Source organism: Clarias gariepinus, chromosome 19 (assembly GCF_024256425.1).
Source record: "Clarias gariepinus isolate MV-2021 ecotype Netherlands chromosome 19, CGAR_prim_01v2, whole genome shotgun sequence".
Taxonomy (NCBI): domain Eukaryota; kingdom Metazoa; phylum Chordata; class Actinopteri; order Siluriformes; family Clariidae; genus Clarias; species Clarias gariepinus.
The window spans coordinates 18891906-18910876 of NC_071118.1; the positions used below are offsets into that span (position 1 = coordinate 18891906).

At 36.1% G+C, this 18971-nt stretch overlaps 1 protein-coding gene across 2 annotated transcripts in view; it reads right to left on the minus strand.

Annotated features, from left to right (window-relative positions):
- The window catches only part of col5a1 (procollagen, type V, alpha 1), an 86242-nt gene that overhangs the window by 59916 nt on the left and 7355 nt on the right, over positions 1-18971 (minus strand). For both annotated transcript variants that reach the window (XM_053478602.1, XM_053478601.1), the window contains exon 2: positions 221-388. In XM_053478602.1, coding sequence (XP_053334577.1) covers positions 221-388 — 168 coding nt within the window. The remainder of the gene's footprint in view (positions 1-220; positions 389-18971) is intronic.

The window sequence follows — 18971 nt, forward strand, 5'->3', positions numbered from 1 at the left end:
CCAAAACTTTGACATTATGCTTATTACTTATTATACATAATACCTATTACTTAGTTAATTTTAGCCATCCGTGACAGTAATGCATTAAAAAGTATTCTCATTTAATAATATATATGTCACAAAATTGTTGAGCAGTTCTGGCTTCTCTTTAGGCCACAATGAAGTGTGGAGTGTGTGGATGTGCTTAACTGCATGTGAATGCATACATGTGTCCACTCACAGGGGTAGAGCTGCTTGGTAGGAGCACTGAGCTGAGCATCTTTGGTTACTTTGTAGGCTACATCAGGCCCTTTCGATGACTTTCTGTGTGTGCAGAAGCCTGTAGTTTTCGTTACGCCGTCCGGCAAACTTGGAAAATCTAAAATCTTCAGAAGGTCAGCTGGACCCACTGCAGAGAGAGAGAGAGAGAGAGAGAGAGACACATATAAATATACACATTCGATGCTTTCATGTTCAAAAAAGTAATAATTTGCATAAAAATACACAAGCGTCTCTGTTTTGCTTAAACATGGGTCTGACTCTCAGTTCTTCCAACTTTTTCCCACAAAGACAAAAAAAGTAATCCAGGAAAAGATGAATGAGTCCATGTATAAAAAGTTAAAAGTTATAATATAAAAATAAAATAAATAAATAAGGCGATTTAAGTTTAAATCACTTTTGCCTTTTTTTTAAAAACGTTTTTGCCTTTTTGTTTGCTGTTAAATAAGTTTAGGACCAGCTAGCTAACTACTAAAAGAACCAGCTAGCTATTTTAAAGCTCAACTGTGGGAGCTCTGGTCATCGCCAACTTGGCAGGAGCTGACCCATCTAAACCCTAATTAAACCTGAAATGGAACAAAAGTGGAAGAAACAGAGCCTAGCAGTTTCACATTTACGTACCTCAGTTACGACAAGCTAGCTAGCTTAGCTTTATCTTAGCTAAAATGTTAAAACGGCTGACTTTGATTTATATGATAAAATTACTTTGCATTTGATTGAACTCTATTATCCATATGCTACACGTCATCCTGTGTCAACTCCTTTCTTGTACAAGTTAAACTTTACCAATTCAGTTTACTGGTTAGCTAAAGTGATGTCTCCAAGACCGGACCTACTATGTCCGCAGAAAAATGGGTGAATGCAGTAAGAATTTGTACAACTTGGCTGGAAGGCAGTGGAAACCAGTAACAATGTAAGACTGTCCCTTTTGACATTGAGCTGCCACAATTTTTTAAACACTGGTGAGGACATGGTCAAAGCAAGACATATGAAGAGCTTAATAAGGACGTAGTAACAATGGAATTAAACAGTTAACAATGTAACTAACTAACAAATTGCGTTCTGACCAATTTCTTATTGTGGTGTCACTCCATCAATGTTGCTCCCACAATGATCTCTTCAGTACTTTTAACATAAAAAAAATCACTCCCACAGTTATCATGAATGGAAAATCTAGCTATGGAGACCAAAAACATTTTTGTACCAGGCTGCTCCTTGGTGTTTCCACATGCATATTCATGATAAGTCACTAATCTTTGCATTTGAAAAGTTTCATAGAACATTAATCATCAAGTACTGTAATTTATTTTCCTATATTATTATTATTATTATTATTATTATTATTATTATTATAGTTTTTCCTATCATCCACAGACTGTGAGTAGGAATCCCAGCAAAACTTGATTGGGAGTCCAAGGGCGCAAATCTGGCCTTGCTTTCAGGAACTTTGGGGTGTCATTCTTACATTTTTTTCAATCACAGCAACATTAGCAATCATGGGTGTCTGTGTGCTCACATAGGTGGAAGTGGGATTTCCTTTGAGTATGTTACAGTGTGCCCTGAAGTTTGAAAAGATATGGTCAGTTGACTTCATGTGGCGGAATCAAGTGATTGTCATGAATAAATGCCCTCACTGTCCCTGGTTGGTAGCTGTGGTGAGATGGGGAGAACTGCCTGATGGGTGAAAATTCGCCATAAATAATTCTGAAAGAAAATCTGGTGGAAAAAAAGTCCTAAAAAAAAGAGGTGTAGTTGAACTGTAAAACAGACACCTCTAATTATTTTCATGTGAGAATTGTAATGTAACTGTCAGTTATATGTACACGGTATGTATAGTCTAAAACTTTCTTTGTCACTTGCTTTGCTTGCTCTGAACATGTACAGTGCGATCATTATAAATGTATATGTCTACAAACAAATGAGTACCTTGACAGCTATTTTGTACTTTTCAAAGACACCATAAATTCCTTTAAAGTGTTCCCCATTTAAACATGTCTAATCCGCGCCTTGATCTCAGATACTGCCTGTAATAAACACTATGTAGAGAAAAGACACATATGTGAACCTATTACTGAGACATGTTAAGTTGCATAGCAGTGCCTAAGGCATGACTTAAATAGAAATAGAGCTCCAAAGCCATCTCCCAACAGCTGACATACATTAAACAATCGTACTGTATAACTTGTAATCTGTGTTGACTGTTGTGACCCAGAGCTATCGCCTAATATTTTACAAGTGCAGACGATTTTGGTTATGGCACAGGCTCTCCACAGAGAAATTTGAGTATATGACCAGCATGTATATTGTACATGCTCACTGTATATTTTAATTTTATGGGATGTACAGGTTGAGATCTTTGGTTTTCAAATAGTGCATCAAGTACATAATGAATTTATCAATGCACATCATCACAACATTTGCACCTTGTTACATTGTTACATAGTTACTGATCATTTGTTAGACAAAATTATAACAAAATAACAGAAGGAAAGAGATAAAGACAGACAAAGCTGGAAAGAGTGCAAGACAATTTGATGATGAAACGAAGACACTGAAAGTTTCAGTCAGTGTTGGATATACAGTACGTACTGAAATGGACATATATGAAATCACATTCATATATGTCCATTTCAAAACCAACTAAACCCTTTGCCCTTCTTCACTCGCAGGAGCATTAGTGTGGCTAAATCAGAAGGCCTAGTCAGTTTTCCAATTCAATGTGAAGTAGGGTTGAGATACTTAATTCCTTCACATCACCTTTGGTAAACCTTGACTTTATGGACCTTGCTTTATGCACAGGCACACTGTGATGCAGAAGACACATGTGGGCGTCTTCGTTTTAGTAAACAAAGAAACGCATGTCTAGGTGTGCAATAGTATGCACACATTTGGCCATGTATTTTATTGCTGCCAGATGTAGGGAAATACATGCAAGTGAGCCTGATGTCAGATTTGTTAGATCTATGTGATAAAAGCAGCTCAGTATACAACAACTCATTCACAAACATTCTAATATTTACACGTTTATTTTTTATAAATAAAACTATGCTTTAGAATAGTAAAAAAACAACCTGAAGTAGCATTTTAAAGGTAGCTTAATTTTTGTCCATACTGCTTGCAACACTGCTTATAAAGCTCTGAGGGACATCTACCATGCTAATTTATGCCTCGTTTAAGAATGTGGAAAGCATTACATTTTTTTTTCAAATGTTTTTTTCTCATTACAAATGTTTTTTTCTCTAGTTGAAGGTTTAAGATATTTGAACAAAACAGGAATTATTAATATTTCCTATTTGTTCACCATCTTTGTACTAACTAACTAAACAGCAACAAAAAATAGTTTATTATTTTATGGGTAGAAATTTTAACTTTAAGGACAGCTACTGTGCACTAAATGCGATTGGCTAGTTTTTGGTGATGTCACACCTTGGACAAGTAAGATCACATCAAAAGGTAACTACTTTACCTCAGGGTCCCCATAATGTTTTTGCCAGCAAATGTTCCAGAATGTAAATGCTGTTCTATTCTAAGCATTTGGTTAAATTACATGCCACTGTATTAAATTAAACCGTTAGCATAGTTAATTCCCTCCTACAAGGTTTAATTAGTTGTCACCTTATTTAACCTGAGGTTTATACTCTAACCTTTATGAGGTACAGGTTACATTAAAATCAGTGATTGTACTGGGATAGACACTTAAAGATACCAGCAGTCAGTAAACCAGCACAGTGTTTCTGTGTATCTCTTACTCAATCTGTCGCTTTCACTCTTCCTCAAGGGTTTCAGGTATCCAGACCACACACACTTAATAACTGCTTTGTGACAAGCTTTTTAAAGTAATCCATGTGCTAATACACACACGCATACACACACACACACACACACACCTGCATAGAAGGTAAATGGGGACGTATGACATATTTACTACTTTTGGGGACACTGCTTTCCAGAGGGAGTATTAAAATAATAAACAGTGATTTGTGTTATTTGAGAGCCATAGATGAACACTATCATACTCAGGATTTTTGATAAAAACCCTTTTTTTAACACCTGAAACTTTTACTTACGCCTGAGTCTGCAGACATTCAGGACTTATGGTCCACTTTAGGGACAATCTTAAAAAGAACAAAAATCTCAAGATTGTTGTAGAAAGTTTTACCCAATATAAAAAACAAAAAATCATAAACATTTTTTTATGATTTCTTGGGTTTAATTTGAAATAAATTAAAAGTTATTTTAGTGAAAATTGCTTGTTGAATAAAATGTAAAGCAAGTAAAGTGCTACTAAATCAGGTGTGTACCACATACCACCACTTTATGCGAGTTGTAAATAAGCAAATGTAGCCAAGTATTTAAAGTCCTTTTAATATAACTAAGGGCAAATCGTAACAATGCTTCCTCAGAATTAGGACTTCCAACTAAATGCTTCTTATCTTCCTCCTGCTCCTCAGTACTGGATGATGAGATTTCACTCACTGAAAAAAAGAAACAAACAAAAAAAAGGACACCATCAGCAAGATTATACAACATATCTTTTTACATTTACATTTAGAAAGCATTAAAACATTCCACAATAAAACTTTTCATCAAGAACTTTATACTTTATACTATACTACTTTATACTATGAATTACTTTCGTTCATTATGCAAACAGAAACATGACATTACTATCATGTCCTTACTACTACAATTTTCCTTACAAATGACAGAATCAGTTTGTACTGGAAGGCACAATACATTAATTTGGATTGTTCTATGCATTTTGTAAACATTTACCTTGCTGTGTATGTTTGTGTGTACACATACAGTTATCACTAAAAGCACTGAAACTGTAAGGTTACACTACAGACCAGACACTATAGTACACTATAGATCATCCATCACTAAATGGTGGACTGCGGTCCAGATCCGGACCGAGTGACAGCTCTATCCAGACCCTGATGCTTTTCTGATAATAGCATATGAACATTCGAGTTAGGCCTTCAAAGATACAAACATGTAGATTCGCAAATGTTTAATTGCAAAAGTAGATTACATATTCAGGGTACATTGTCACTGCGTGCAGCGTGCATCCTCTGCAAGTGGCTGTGGTGTAGTGTACGTTATTGTACTTTATAGGATGTCTGGAAGCAAGTGTAAAAAAAAGCAGCGATGAAGCTGGTATTTCTAAAATTATGGAACATCATGGAACAGTTTAGACAATGTTTGTTGGACTTACAAACAAATTGAACTTACGAACGAGCTCTAGGAACAAAAACTGTACGTAAAGATTTTGTAAGTTTGCCCATTTGCAAAGAAATAAAGTGTCTATAATTTTTACCATAGGATTATTTTAAGGACAGAATATTAATAAAAAAAGAGAAAAAAAAATTATATAAAGGTTGAGCTGAGGGGGAAAGTGCATTAGAGAGGACCCAGGACTCTGGATGATCTAGAAGGATTGTGCAAAGAGGAATGGTCAAATCTCTATTCCTCTATCTGTATTCTCCAATTTTGTGAAATGTTATAGGGGGAGATTAAGTGCTGTCTTGTGGTTGTATGAAATATTCAGGGGCACAGGTTTTATGCCAGATGCCTTTCCTGTGGAGAAAAAACCCTCAATTTTTTCTAACAAGACTTGGAATTGGCACCAAAGGCAGGGATCGAACCCAGATCGTCAGACCACCAAATCAACAACTTAGAGTCTTAGCTGCCTAAAGCAAGGTCTACTCCCACAGGTAAGGTCTACCTCATACACCAAACATGCACACTGCATGTCCAAATGAGGACCTAAGCCAACACATTTGGGTTTATAGATTTCACTCATTTCCACGTGAAAAAATGGGGACCATTACACACATGTGTACTGACAAATGGGGTCTCTACAGCCAAATCCTACTGAAACAGACTATGGCTACCTCATACTAATCAGAATTTACCTCCAAGACTAAAACGAAGAAATGTCTTACTCATGTTTTCAAACCTAACAGACATGCACTTACTGACAGGAAGCACTACTGAGGAGATAGTTTTTAAATAAATTAACAATTAGATGAACGCTGTGTAAAAAGACACATATGAAGTTGTGGCAGATTGTTATTGTATTTTTAAAAGGATTACCATGGTGGGAATTGTTGCTGTAGTGTGTAGTTTTTAAAACACTGCATTTTTCATTTACTTGGGTTTCTTTTTAAAGATCAGAACCATTTAAGTGTGACAAATATACAAAAGAAATATAAAACCCTTTTTTTACAGCAGTGTATTTAAAAAAAAACATTGTTACACTACTTTCTATTTTTTGGTTTTGTATTGTAAATACTGTAAAATGTTTAAACCCCATTTAAAATCAAATAAAATTTGTTTTGCAGTAAAAACAAATCTGTCATATGTTAGGCAAAAGGTATCAGTATTAATAAAATGTAAAGAATAGGATTAAATAAACACATACCTTTGCAAACATCAATATAACATCCTTAAACATCTGGCATCTCAACTGCAGCTCTGATATGATGCTCAGCTTCACCTTTAGGCTGAACCCTGGATCTCTGCAGACATCTGCAAAAAAAAAAAACAGTCCAGTCATATGACGCAGTCTCACACTTCAGCTTCTGAATTTATTGGTTTAATGCTAATTTCATGCTGAATAAATATTTAACAGCAGTGTATTAATGTATAATAACATGCAAATACCTAAATTAATCTTCCTGATTCTGGACATTTTTATGTTTAGATTGGAGTAAACGCTACCAGTGGCTTGACTTATAAACAGCACAAGCATCTACTGTTTATCACAACATTAATAATGATAACTGCCACATTATCATCTTCTTTCAACACACTGCATGTTTATAAAGCCCAAAAACACATGTAATCATTATTTAAAAGTGTTTAAGTGAAACAAAACATCACTACATTATTAATCAACTGTACACCTAGACAAACTTCTAAAACTTGCTAACTGAACTTTTCCCATAAATAACAAGTACAAACAGCATAAACACGAAGCGGAGAAAGCTGTCTGTTATTCAGACTATTTACTGAGTATTAATTAAAACTTGGAATTCAGAGAGAGAGAGAGAGAGCGAGAGTGAGTGTAAATAAATTAGCTCTCAGCAGCCTGAGCGCTTGGCTCGCTCCATTCCGCTTTAATTCTAACATAATACATCGGTAAATAACTAGGCGCTAACAAACTACGCGTTTTGTTTTGTTTTTGGCATGAGAAGATATAAGATTCCACTTACCTAGGGCTGTTGTTTACTCCCGGTGAGCTCCTGGGGCGCACCGTGTGTAAGGCCTCCGGGTCACACGCGCGTTGCGACAAAAGACGTCTTCTTGCATTTTACCATGTTAAACATCGTCATTAAACATTAATCACAAAATCATAAATAAAACAATTGAACCTCCCATTAAGGAAAGAAAAATTGGTTTGTTCATGTATCATTACTGTGTAGAATCAGTGTGTAGCAGCAGTGTGTGGCATTAGCATGTATTAGCATCATAGGGGTAAAGTCGTGCTACATTTAAACAAAACTTTTAGTGTAGATTGATAAACATTATTAATGTATTATAATTGTTTCTAACATCGCAGACTACATATTTACCGCACACTTTCACTAGAGGCACTGCAAAGCGAACACACCTCCCCTTCCCCAAAAAAATTGGGGACTTTTTTGGGGGGGTGGGGGAGATTTTTATACCAGTATACTTTTTGGCCTCCTGAACACGTTTTGAATCCTAAATCAATTGGGGACCTGTGTGTATGGCGAGAGGTCCCCAATTGACCAACTGATGTATACTCTGATATTTGTCCCCAATTTTCACTTATGCAGGTGCACACACACACACACACACACACACACACACACTAGCCTTTGTTTTTAAACACACACTAAAGAGTCAAAGCAGCATTTCAATAATGTCACTGTAGTCACCTTTGAGATCCTAGTCACCTACTTTAATCACATTCAGATGGATAGAAGTGGGGAGTGAGAGATATAAAAATATGTATACCTTATTGTGTAAAGTATCTGAATTATTTAGACAGATCACAAAGAGTGTAAAACCACTTTTATTTCTCTATATAATCCCCTGCTACACGGATGCACTTATCCCACTAGCACTAGTGCTTGAATACCATCAAGGTAGAGCCATGATCGGACTGCCCACTTCATGTCTGAAACACTGGCCTCCCAGGAACTCCTGTAATGTGCAAGTGGTGTTTTTTGATTGTGTTTACTCTTCCACGTTAGCAACCAGTTATCCCTAGATTTTTAAGGACTGGGTGTTCCAATCCACCTCAGCCAGGATCAATATGTATGGCCTTCTTTAAAACACTTGTATCGTTTACTCGAGTCTCATTACCAGGGCTGCAACCAATGACTATTTTGATAATTGATTATTTTATTGATTATTAAATCGATTAATTGGATTATAAATGCCACAGTTATATGGAAATTAGCTTTGACATTTAGCTTGAGGGTCAAAGCTAATTTCCATATAACTGTGGCATTTATAAAATTCTGAAAGTGGTAACTAGCAATCAAGATAATAAAGAGGAATGTTTTATTAAAAATACAATAAACTCTCCTAATAAAATAAAATCTAAAGCAAGAAACAAAAATTTATTAGAAATAATATATAACGATTAGATGCAGCTTAAAGAAGGCAATTATAGGAGTTAAGAAATGTTAAGAAAAGTAAGATTAAGTGTTAAGCCATCACAATATTACTCATGTCACTCCAGTAAACCCAACACCTACATGATGTCAGAGTGTTTATAGTTTGTGTGAAAATCAAGCGCAATGACATCATTAACGAATTGACAATAGAATTTGTTAAATTTTATTTGACATTTTATGACAATTTTTTATATTACACCTAAAAATGCAGGTTTTACACCTTCATTCATGAAAAAATTTCATCACTTTTCAAGTACTGTTTTGACGTGAACATCCTTATAATGTCAGTATCATTAGTAAAAGTGCTTTTCTAAGATTTTATGGATATCTTTTGGATTTCCTCTGGGGTCTCTTGTTTCAACCCACATCGTTACAGAAATGCCAGAAGGTGAACTAGAATTTCTAAATTGCCCTTAGGAGAAATATGTGGTTAAATGTGTGTGGTGCCACATCATGAATTGGCATCCCATCTAGCGTTTATTCATGTCCAGTGTTTCGGGGATTGGCTCCACATCCACCAAAACCCTGAAAAGGATAGTCTGCTCACGAACGAATGAATATCCTGAATGTCCATGAAGAAAAATAATATTGTTCTTTGCAATACTACATAATTTGAATTATGAATAAATAACAAATCCACAAAGTGAAGAAGCCTTAAAGCCTCTAAATATCCTCAAAGTGATCTGTTATTTCAGAAACGCCCTTTAATTGTCAATCATAGATGGCCTACTGTCGTCTGTCAAACCGCCGCCATGTTATTGAGTTTCATGTGATTTATATATTTAAACTTGAGGCAAAACAATAAGGAGAAAGCTCTCATTTACATGTGGTTCCACGAACACACCCACTCTTTCACACACATATACACACACACCAACATGGATAAAGTTAGACAAGTGACCAAAAGACCGTGAGGGTTAGCCAGTGCCCACAAGACCTGATGCCAAATCCCACAAGGTGACGCAGACACACACACACACACACACACACACACACAAACACACACACACATAAGTGGATATTTAGAGGGTGAACTGAATGTCCTTAACAAGAATTACACAGTAATTTCATACATATGACATGCTAAAAAAAATATCATGTTTTGGTTTTTTGTAAAAAAAAAAGTCTTCATTATCTTGCCCTTGAGGTCTTCACATATTAAATATATATAAAATCAGTCACAGTTGGAATTGGAATCTCAGCTGTCAAAAATCTTATGACTTTACTTTTATGACAATCCAGTAAAACCTTATGCACCTGTATAAGAGCCGGGCGGGTGTGCTACTTATAATTTAACCCAGAAACAGTGTGCACACAGCAACTCTGATATCAAGACAAATCTAGACTTTTGGTGGCGCAATCTAATCTGTTGTGCTTAAACAAAAACACAAACAAAAAGACCTACAGCTATGCCCAGCCGACTGAGGATACCCTAGCTCAGGACTAAAAGGGAACTGTGAAGTGGCAAAACTACTCAATACCCATATTGCCACATGCCACATGCCTCACATACCCATATTTAATTCACTCATCTATTGTCTATCCTGCTTATTCTGGGTAGGGTCTGGAGCCTATGCCAGGCACAAGGTGGCATACACCCTGGAAAAGGTGACGACAAATGCATAAGCATATACATTTACACACATTTATCAAACACAAGAGATCTAAGCTTAAAGGTGAGATTCATACTAGGGCCGTATGTAATATATAACTGTAATATATAAGTATTAAATATACCATTTTGTAACTAAGCATATTTATCAAGGCTAATGGCAAATACTTGGACAAATTATCACATTAAAAGAATATTTTGCAATATTAACTCACAGTTAATATTTATATGAACTTAAAGTTATTTTAAAAACTTTAATTATTAACTGGAGTATATAAACTCCTGATTATGGGTATATCATCTGTAACAAACTGCAGCCTTTAGCGATAAAAGAATTGCACAGGTCCAAACTGTGATTTTCATTTGCATGCTACTAATTGTGCAGCACTAATCTGAATCGCAATTTTCTATTAGAAAAAAAAACACATTTCACCTGTGCTATGTTAAACTCATTTTCCAGAATCCACAATGGTAATCCTATTTGGGATAACACCTCAGCTTCATTTAAGGCGTGTGTTAATTTCGGTCTGCAGTTTGCCTGATTGCTAATTGTGTATCATTAGCTTCACTTACCAGCCACGCGAGACTCATAGCCATGTTTGCAAAACAAACCAGAGCGTGTGAGCACGGTAAAGAGTTTAGAATCTGATTTGTAACTGATTTTTAACTTTTTAACAGGTCTTAACTTATCCATATGGATTTGCACCAAATGACTCAGCAACTTCATGATCTGGCTGACAGATTTTAGATGGAATTTATAAAGTTTGTATGTACTGTATATGACTCCTACTGATGGCAGAACCATGCATATAAACGTCCTGAAACATTCCTGAAAATATTTATATGCTTTGATTGCTTTTTTAACACATGGGTTGGGTTGGAGATCTGGATGAACAGATTTGTAAAATAAATACAACTAAGCCTACATGAATTGGTTATTAAAATAATAATATTCTTAAATAATCATAAGTGAATTACATTCCCTCAGCGCAGATCACATACGCTGAAAACGACCATTTCCTTACTGATACATACAGTATAAGGTGCGTGATCAAGCGTGAATAATTAAAGTGCAGTTATGTTTGTAACTCAACTAACTTAACTTGTAACTTCATTAGCTGTGTGTGTGTGTGTGTGTGTGTGTGTGCATTTGATATATTTAACATTTTTATCTTTCACAGCTTGCTGTGGTTTAGGAAAATGTCACAACATCTAAAGCCTCCCAGCAAACACACACACACACACACACACACACACACACCGAGGCGGTCATAATGAATGCTAAACCACAGAGTACAAATCAGTTTAGGGGCATCAGTCTTGTCTTATTACAATGATGTATTTGCACTTTGTGTGTGTGTGTGTGTATGTATGTGTGTGTATGTGTGTGTATACATACCCTCCTGTTTGGGTATGTCTACGATACCCTTAGAGGAGCCACAAGGAGTGTAAAAACAGCCGTACTAGTTTACTAAGACAACATTTATACAGCTCCATGTTTCCCCCCATAAATACCACAGGAAGTTTGTGTGTGTGTGTGTGTGTGTGTGTGTGTGTGTGTGTGTGCGCGCGCGTGTGTGTGGTTGTCAGGAATCAATTTGTCTCTCTCTCTCTCACACACATACACACACAAACACAAAGGGATTTTAATTCCACTACTAAGAATTATTCATAGTGCCAATAAACCTAGACGCATCATCTGACATTATGATGACACTGACTTTCACTAAAGATTGTGCATGTTTCAGTACAAAAATACAATTAAAAGAAATCATATAATTTAAGTAAACAAAGCTTATTTCATTTGCAAAAACATATAAATGCTTATTATTAACATGTTGAATCTGTATGTCCAGATCTGTATAAAGACCAGCACTAAGTAACGTGGTGGGTTAAACTTTTTAAAACTATTTTTCCTGCCTTTCGTGATGCCAAGGACATGGTAATTATGGTTTCTAAACTAAAACCAGACCTTTATAGACAGCCGAGCCTTATAATTAGATAAGATTTGTGCAAATGTTTCCAACGTCAGTGAAGCTGCATTTGTCATTTCTGCCTGAATACAAGATCAGCAATCTATTTGCAGGTAGTCAGGATAAAGTAAGGCATGCCCTACCTCCAAAATTAGCGTTCTCTTATTGCCACTTGAATGTTAAAATAGAAAACAAATGAACCTACTCTGACACATCTCCCCCTACCCCCATCCCCAGAATAGGTTTTTGGTGTGAACATTTAGACCAAGTGTGGTTCCCCTTCACAGTGATGCACATCCCCCTTACGTGGTGCTTGTAAAAGATGCTCGATGTAATACACGAGACAGACGACTGAGATCCTCCCACTATTCATGTCATTGTGTCCATGGTGAGATTGCATAGGTTTTCCTAAGACGAGAGTTACCTGTATCCCTCAGTAAATCCTCTTACACCAGTAAGCACTGTACTGCACTCCATGTCTCAAGTCAGAGTTAGCTACTTTATATGATTGTTCCAGATGATTGGTATTTAAATGGCCAGTTCTGATTTTTTCATGTCTGTTGTAAAGTAAAATTGGGGTGCCTGTGAGTACAATACCTTAGGGCTTGTTCATTACAAATTATGCAGTTCTGATCATGGTTTGCAAAGTGTGTCACTCGGAACATGATGATCATTATGATGTATTTAGTACAGATTTAGCTCTTTTATTTTCATGGAAATAGCCGTACAAGCTATTTCCTGGGAAAAAGAGTTGAGAGAGCAAGACTTGTGGAATTTGACCCCAATTACTTGCATTGTACTTTCATCCTGGAGCCAGAGCAGGAAAATTTATAAATGTATTACTATTAAAAACCTTTTGTAATGTACTTATATGCACCTCAATTTTAAACAAACTTTAAATCCAAACTTTAATTTTAAATATTATTGTTCTTGCATGCAATGGTCCTTAGCAATGTAGCAAACTTGAATCATTGGTATGAGATGTGCTGCACCAACATTAACAACCTCTATACTACTTGAATAAGACTGATACAGTATGTAATAAATAATGTTTAATTGAAAATCTACACTTGTAATTGCAATTGTAGGATAATGTTTTTTTAGGTAATGCATTAATTAATACACATTAAGTTTCTATTCCTTTCTCAGTACAGGTTAATCTTGATAATCACACAGGCTTCAGATTCAACATATAGAGTTTAGATTAAATCATCATCAATCAAATACTTATGTTTCGGGCTAATAATCGTGTGCAAACAATATTCCATTTACAGCTTTACAGAGATACAATCTCTAAAAGCACAATTTCTTTTCTATAATACTTTCAGGAAGTACTTTATAGAGGTAGGGTAGATTCAAAAGAAAGTGAAAAAAAAACATATTTAGCAATGACAAGAATTTAAGCTGGAAGCTATATAATTTTTTGAATTTCTGAAATTGAAATCAGAAACTGGGTTAAACACAGAGCGATAGCCATTAACTAATAATTATGTCTTATAACAGAGCAAATTATTTGTTCATTATTGTAAGAAAATCTATAATAATAAGAAGAAGAAAAAGAAGAAGAATATCAGTAATAATAATAATATTCATATTCATTATCCCTCTGTCTGCTGATAGTGCAGAATTTAATGTAGCAGCCTCCTTTTATTCTTTTGTTCAGATTTTGATACATTCCTAAAGTTCATTAGGGAATGATGATGACAGAAAGCAGGACTGTTATAAATAAAAAAGTTAAGAGTTGTTCAGATAGATGTTAGATAGATAACTTAGAAAAAAGATAGATAAAAAAGATAAAAAAAGATATTTTTTTTCACACCAGTTCTCTAAACTTTTTTGATACTAATTACATAGCTGACTAATTTCTATTTGTTGCCTGTTAAATCGATGCTTCAATTCAAATCCCAATATAGTTACACCTTGACAATGGCATGGCAGGCCACATTTAAGCTGAAAGCCAAACAATGCCCTGTTTAGGTAAGTCAAAACATGTCCTAGTAAGTGCTCACTATGGTAGTGCTCACATTCACACTCACACACACACACACACACACACACTCACACACACACACACACACACCACCTGTAATGGCCTACTTCATTCTGGCATTTAACAGATCTGTTGTCGTGTGCAAATGGAACCACTAACCTTTAGAGCACTTAAACACTTAAACACTCACACACACACACACACACACACACACACACACACACACACACACACACACACAGCAGGGGAGGAAACTTAGAATCTGTTTAGACAGTTCACTTTTCAAGATTAACATTCCTTTATTTTACACACACACACACACACACACACACACACACACACACACACACACACACACACACACACACAAACACACACCTGACCTCTTTCACAGGACACTAAACAATTATAGAGATGTTTGTTTGATGATGTTGCCTGGCAACTAAGGGAAAACGCAAGCATCCCATAATAATGAAAATTTTTTGGGTCAAACATGAGAAGTTTTACACATTCCAATATAAAAGTTCCAATATCTTTAGAATATATCAACTGTTATTTAATGCTTAAGAGCAGAACAACATTTATAAAAAAGTAATAGAAAATACACGTGTGTGTGTTTGTGTGTGTGTATGAATAAACATTGGTATATCTTAAATTAAAGATTTTAATATAACAGTGTGTTACTGCCAGGCATTGATGATCCACAGCTGAGATTTTCAGTCACACTGCATTACAACAGAACACACACCAATCCTAATTGTTTTCAGAGAAGCATATAATGCTATTAATTACAGAAACACAGATAACTGTGCATGACGTTACTGCGTCTATGTGGCGTTCTCGTGATCCAGAACAGCTGGTTTACTAAATAGCTCTCATGCTAGCAGAGAGAACATCTGTGTTTGACTGTACAAAGTGTCCCATGCCAACATGTACTCATGACTGCAAAAAAATAAAATGACAGGATGTGGTTCAGGAAATCAAGCTTTTTAGAAATTTTTATAAACTTTTTTTCACCTATTGTAATATGCATTAAAAGCTAATGCTTCTTAACAGTAAAGATAAAAACCACAGCTCTTACGAAAGGAATTTCATTTGTCAGTGAAGTCACTCCGGAACACATTTTGAAAAAAAAAAAAAAAAAAGAAAAACAGGAGAGGAAATGAATGTAAAAATGCAGGAGACAGCAAAAAAATGAGTTGGCAGCCATTGAAGAAAAAGAGAGAATCCCCAACTCCCTCGTGTCTCTTTCTCTTTTTTCTTCCACTGAGAGTAAAACGCATACTTTATCCTGAGAGAACAGGAAAAAGGCAAGATAAGGAGCACACACTCACTTACTCACTCACTCACTCTCTCATACACACACACGAAAGCATAATGAACCCCTATATCTGTCTGCTGTTCTTAGACACGCTGCTGATCAGCTTTTAATGGTTATGGGTCTGTGAAAACTAGATAATGTGTGTTTAACACACACATTATCTAGTTTTCACAGAAAAAGGATGTATTTAAATCTTGTACTATCACTTGAGTAATACAAATACAAAAGTTTTTCATGTCACGTCCATCTGTTACAACATCAACCCCAAATACTGCCATTGCACAAGCCATGCACATGTATGAAAATCCAGGCCGATAAACCATAGTAAGTACTGCCGTATAAGGAACGGGGAAGAGGGGGACGTTTAAACTGTTTAGGGAAATATCTGAACACACTAACAATGACTCGATGCAAGAATTAGTGCAGAGTTCTGTGCACAGAGTAACACACACACTATTGTGATTCTGATTTCTGAAACCGTCGTGACATTAAGGTGTAAATGTGAGTGAACTATTTTCAGTTCCTGCTCACTGATGTTTCATTTCTATATGTATAAAACATATGATAATTCTCCCTCGCACAGATTATTTTCATAAAGCATGTCTCGCTCATTCAGGATTTAATTGTAAATTAAATGTGTGCTTTCTCTTCCTGTTTTCCTCATCTCTGGCATTCTCACTCGCTTCCACTGAGTTTTTAATCTGAAATGGAAAATCTGACTCAAGAGATGTTTAATACAACACACACACACACACACAGGATGAAATAAGCTGCCGCAGAACAGCTGTGCTACACAGCATGCTCTGATGGACTCAGGCTTCGATGCTGTATATCCTCACTGAACTACATTGTACTTCTAAACCTAACTGCGGCTTTCCCCCTGGTATTTCTTGTGCATAAAATCTTATCTGAACAGAAGTGAGATGGGCTTTGAATGTGCATGGACTGCTTTTAGATAGAGGCTAAATTAATAGTAAATGCCTCTGAAATCGTGTTACAATCACCAAAAAAAAAAAGAATCTGAACAGGTGACGTACAAGCACAGACAGAAACAGTTGACGAAATTTATTTCAACAGAGTCAGCAATTTCTAATTGTTCTAACCTGTGAGGTGAAGTCATTTCGGGAATACATGAGACATATCCACACCATTTCTTTTTTCCTTCGGTTCTTCCAAAAGTAACCTGATTACTAACTTGGACACCTGTAAAGAGCCATGCAAAAAGTTTAACAACTCTACTCTTTTTTACACAGCTATAGACCCGTTTTTGTTGCCTCGTAAGAGATGAACAGGAAAATGAGGTACAGGCTGTCATGTTAATGAGAACACTGATGAATCTAGGAGGAGATTAAGAATAACGTAGATAAATATTCAGATACAGATACAAAAAAAAAATGTCTTTGCTTTTTCATCTCTGCTGAAAAGGGGGTTTTATTATTCCAGTCCTCCTGAAGCTGCAAAAGCTGACTCACCATGCTAGGCTTCTATATTACTCTTTATGTCTGTCTTTCATCTTTCACTAACATGCGCGATAGTAAAAACGTCCTATAAAGTGTAAATAGCATACTTGTTTTGTGGTGAGCAAAAGACATAAAAAATTCCATCTAAAATATTTTTGGTCACGATGTGCTCATGCAGCTGGAAACGGTGACTCATTACACTGTTGATCTAAGAGCTCATGCACGATAACATGATTTAACAGACAGATAGAGTGAGAATGAGTACACATACTGTTAAGTGAAAGAAGGTAGAATGTGTCATTTCTTACTGGCCTTTGATTGGCAAAGGTAAACATCTGCTCTCGTAGCCCATCCCCCCACAAGCCTTAATGTTTTGTGCATGCTAGGATGTTTTTCTGCTCGCCATGGTTGTAAAGAGTGGCTATGTTAGTTCCTGTCAGCTCGAATTAGTCTTCCCAGGCTATTCTCCTCTGAGCTCTTACACCAACAATGCATTTTCTCCTAAATGCTGCTCACTCAATCATTTGCCAGTTACATTTTTTTTCTGACATTAAATAAAACCATTAAGCTATTTACCTGCATCTACATGATTTATGCATCGCACTGCTAACGCATGACTGTACTAAGGTTTAGCTTACTAAACTATATAATTTACCAGGGATTAAAAAATGGCATTGAAACCAAATTAAATAATCACATATAAAAAGTTACATCCAAGTTTATAAAAAAAAATGCATGCAGGTGGCTCCAGGAATTAATTAGCATTAATTAGCAAGTCTCAACGTTTTAGATGTAAGAATTTTACAAGGTACAACTGTGTGTGTGTGTGTGTGTGTGTGTGTGTGTGTGTGTGTGTGTGTGTGTGTGCACGGCAGAAAGAGATGTTCCAGTGCTAGGCAAGGAGTGCCAGATTTCCATGCTATTGCAGAGCATTAATAGGTCCCTGTCTCCTGTCCAGACCTGCTTGGCATTCTCTTAACATAAAAGTGCACACACACACACACACACACACACACACACACACACACACACACACACACACATCACATCACATCACATCACATAATATTTATTCATCAACTATAAAGGAGTGGTGTTTGCAGCAGTCATGGGGACTTTTAAAGCTCTTAAAACCAGCTGCGCTTCTAATCTTTTAGCAAAGTTAGTGAAGAGATTTTCCAAGCTTTTACATCGCCTTAATCAAGCTAATGTAAGTATACATGCCTAATGTTAAGTATCAGTTGAAAACAGCACTCAGCAATAATTTGTAGTTAAGCAAAATCCCTGATCTCTGCAAGTTTCATAAACAAAAGGGACTTACTAAAGTTAAGAAAATAAACATTTCCAAAGTTCCACAAGGTCATACAGTCAATTGTAGATTATTATGAAGTGTTAGCTGCCTTGGTTTATGCTGTCACTTTACTCGTCCATGTCGGGTTATTAATTATCACAACCTATCTTATACTTATTTAATGACTTATTTATCATCAAATATCACATATAAAACACATTTGTCATATCAAGCTCATTAGAAAGACCACTGATAGGTGAAGTTAATAACAATGATTATCTCATTACAGTGACACCTGTCAGGAGGAATTTCTCTCCCTCTGCGTGTCTGGACTGCCCTGTCCCGCTCTCCCTCTGCGCCTCCACGTGGCCTGCTCTGCCTCTCCCTTTACGCTTCCACCTAGCCCCGC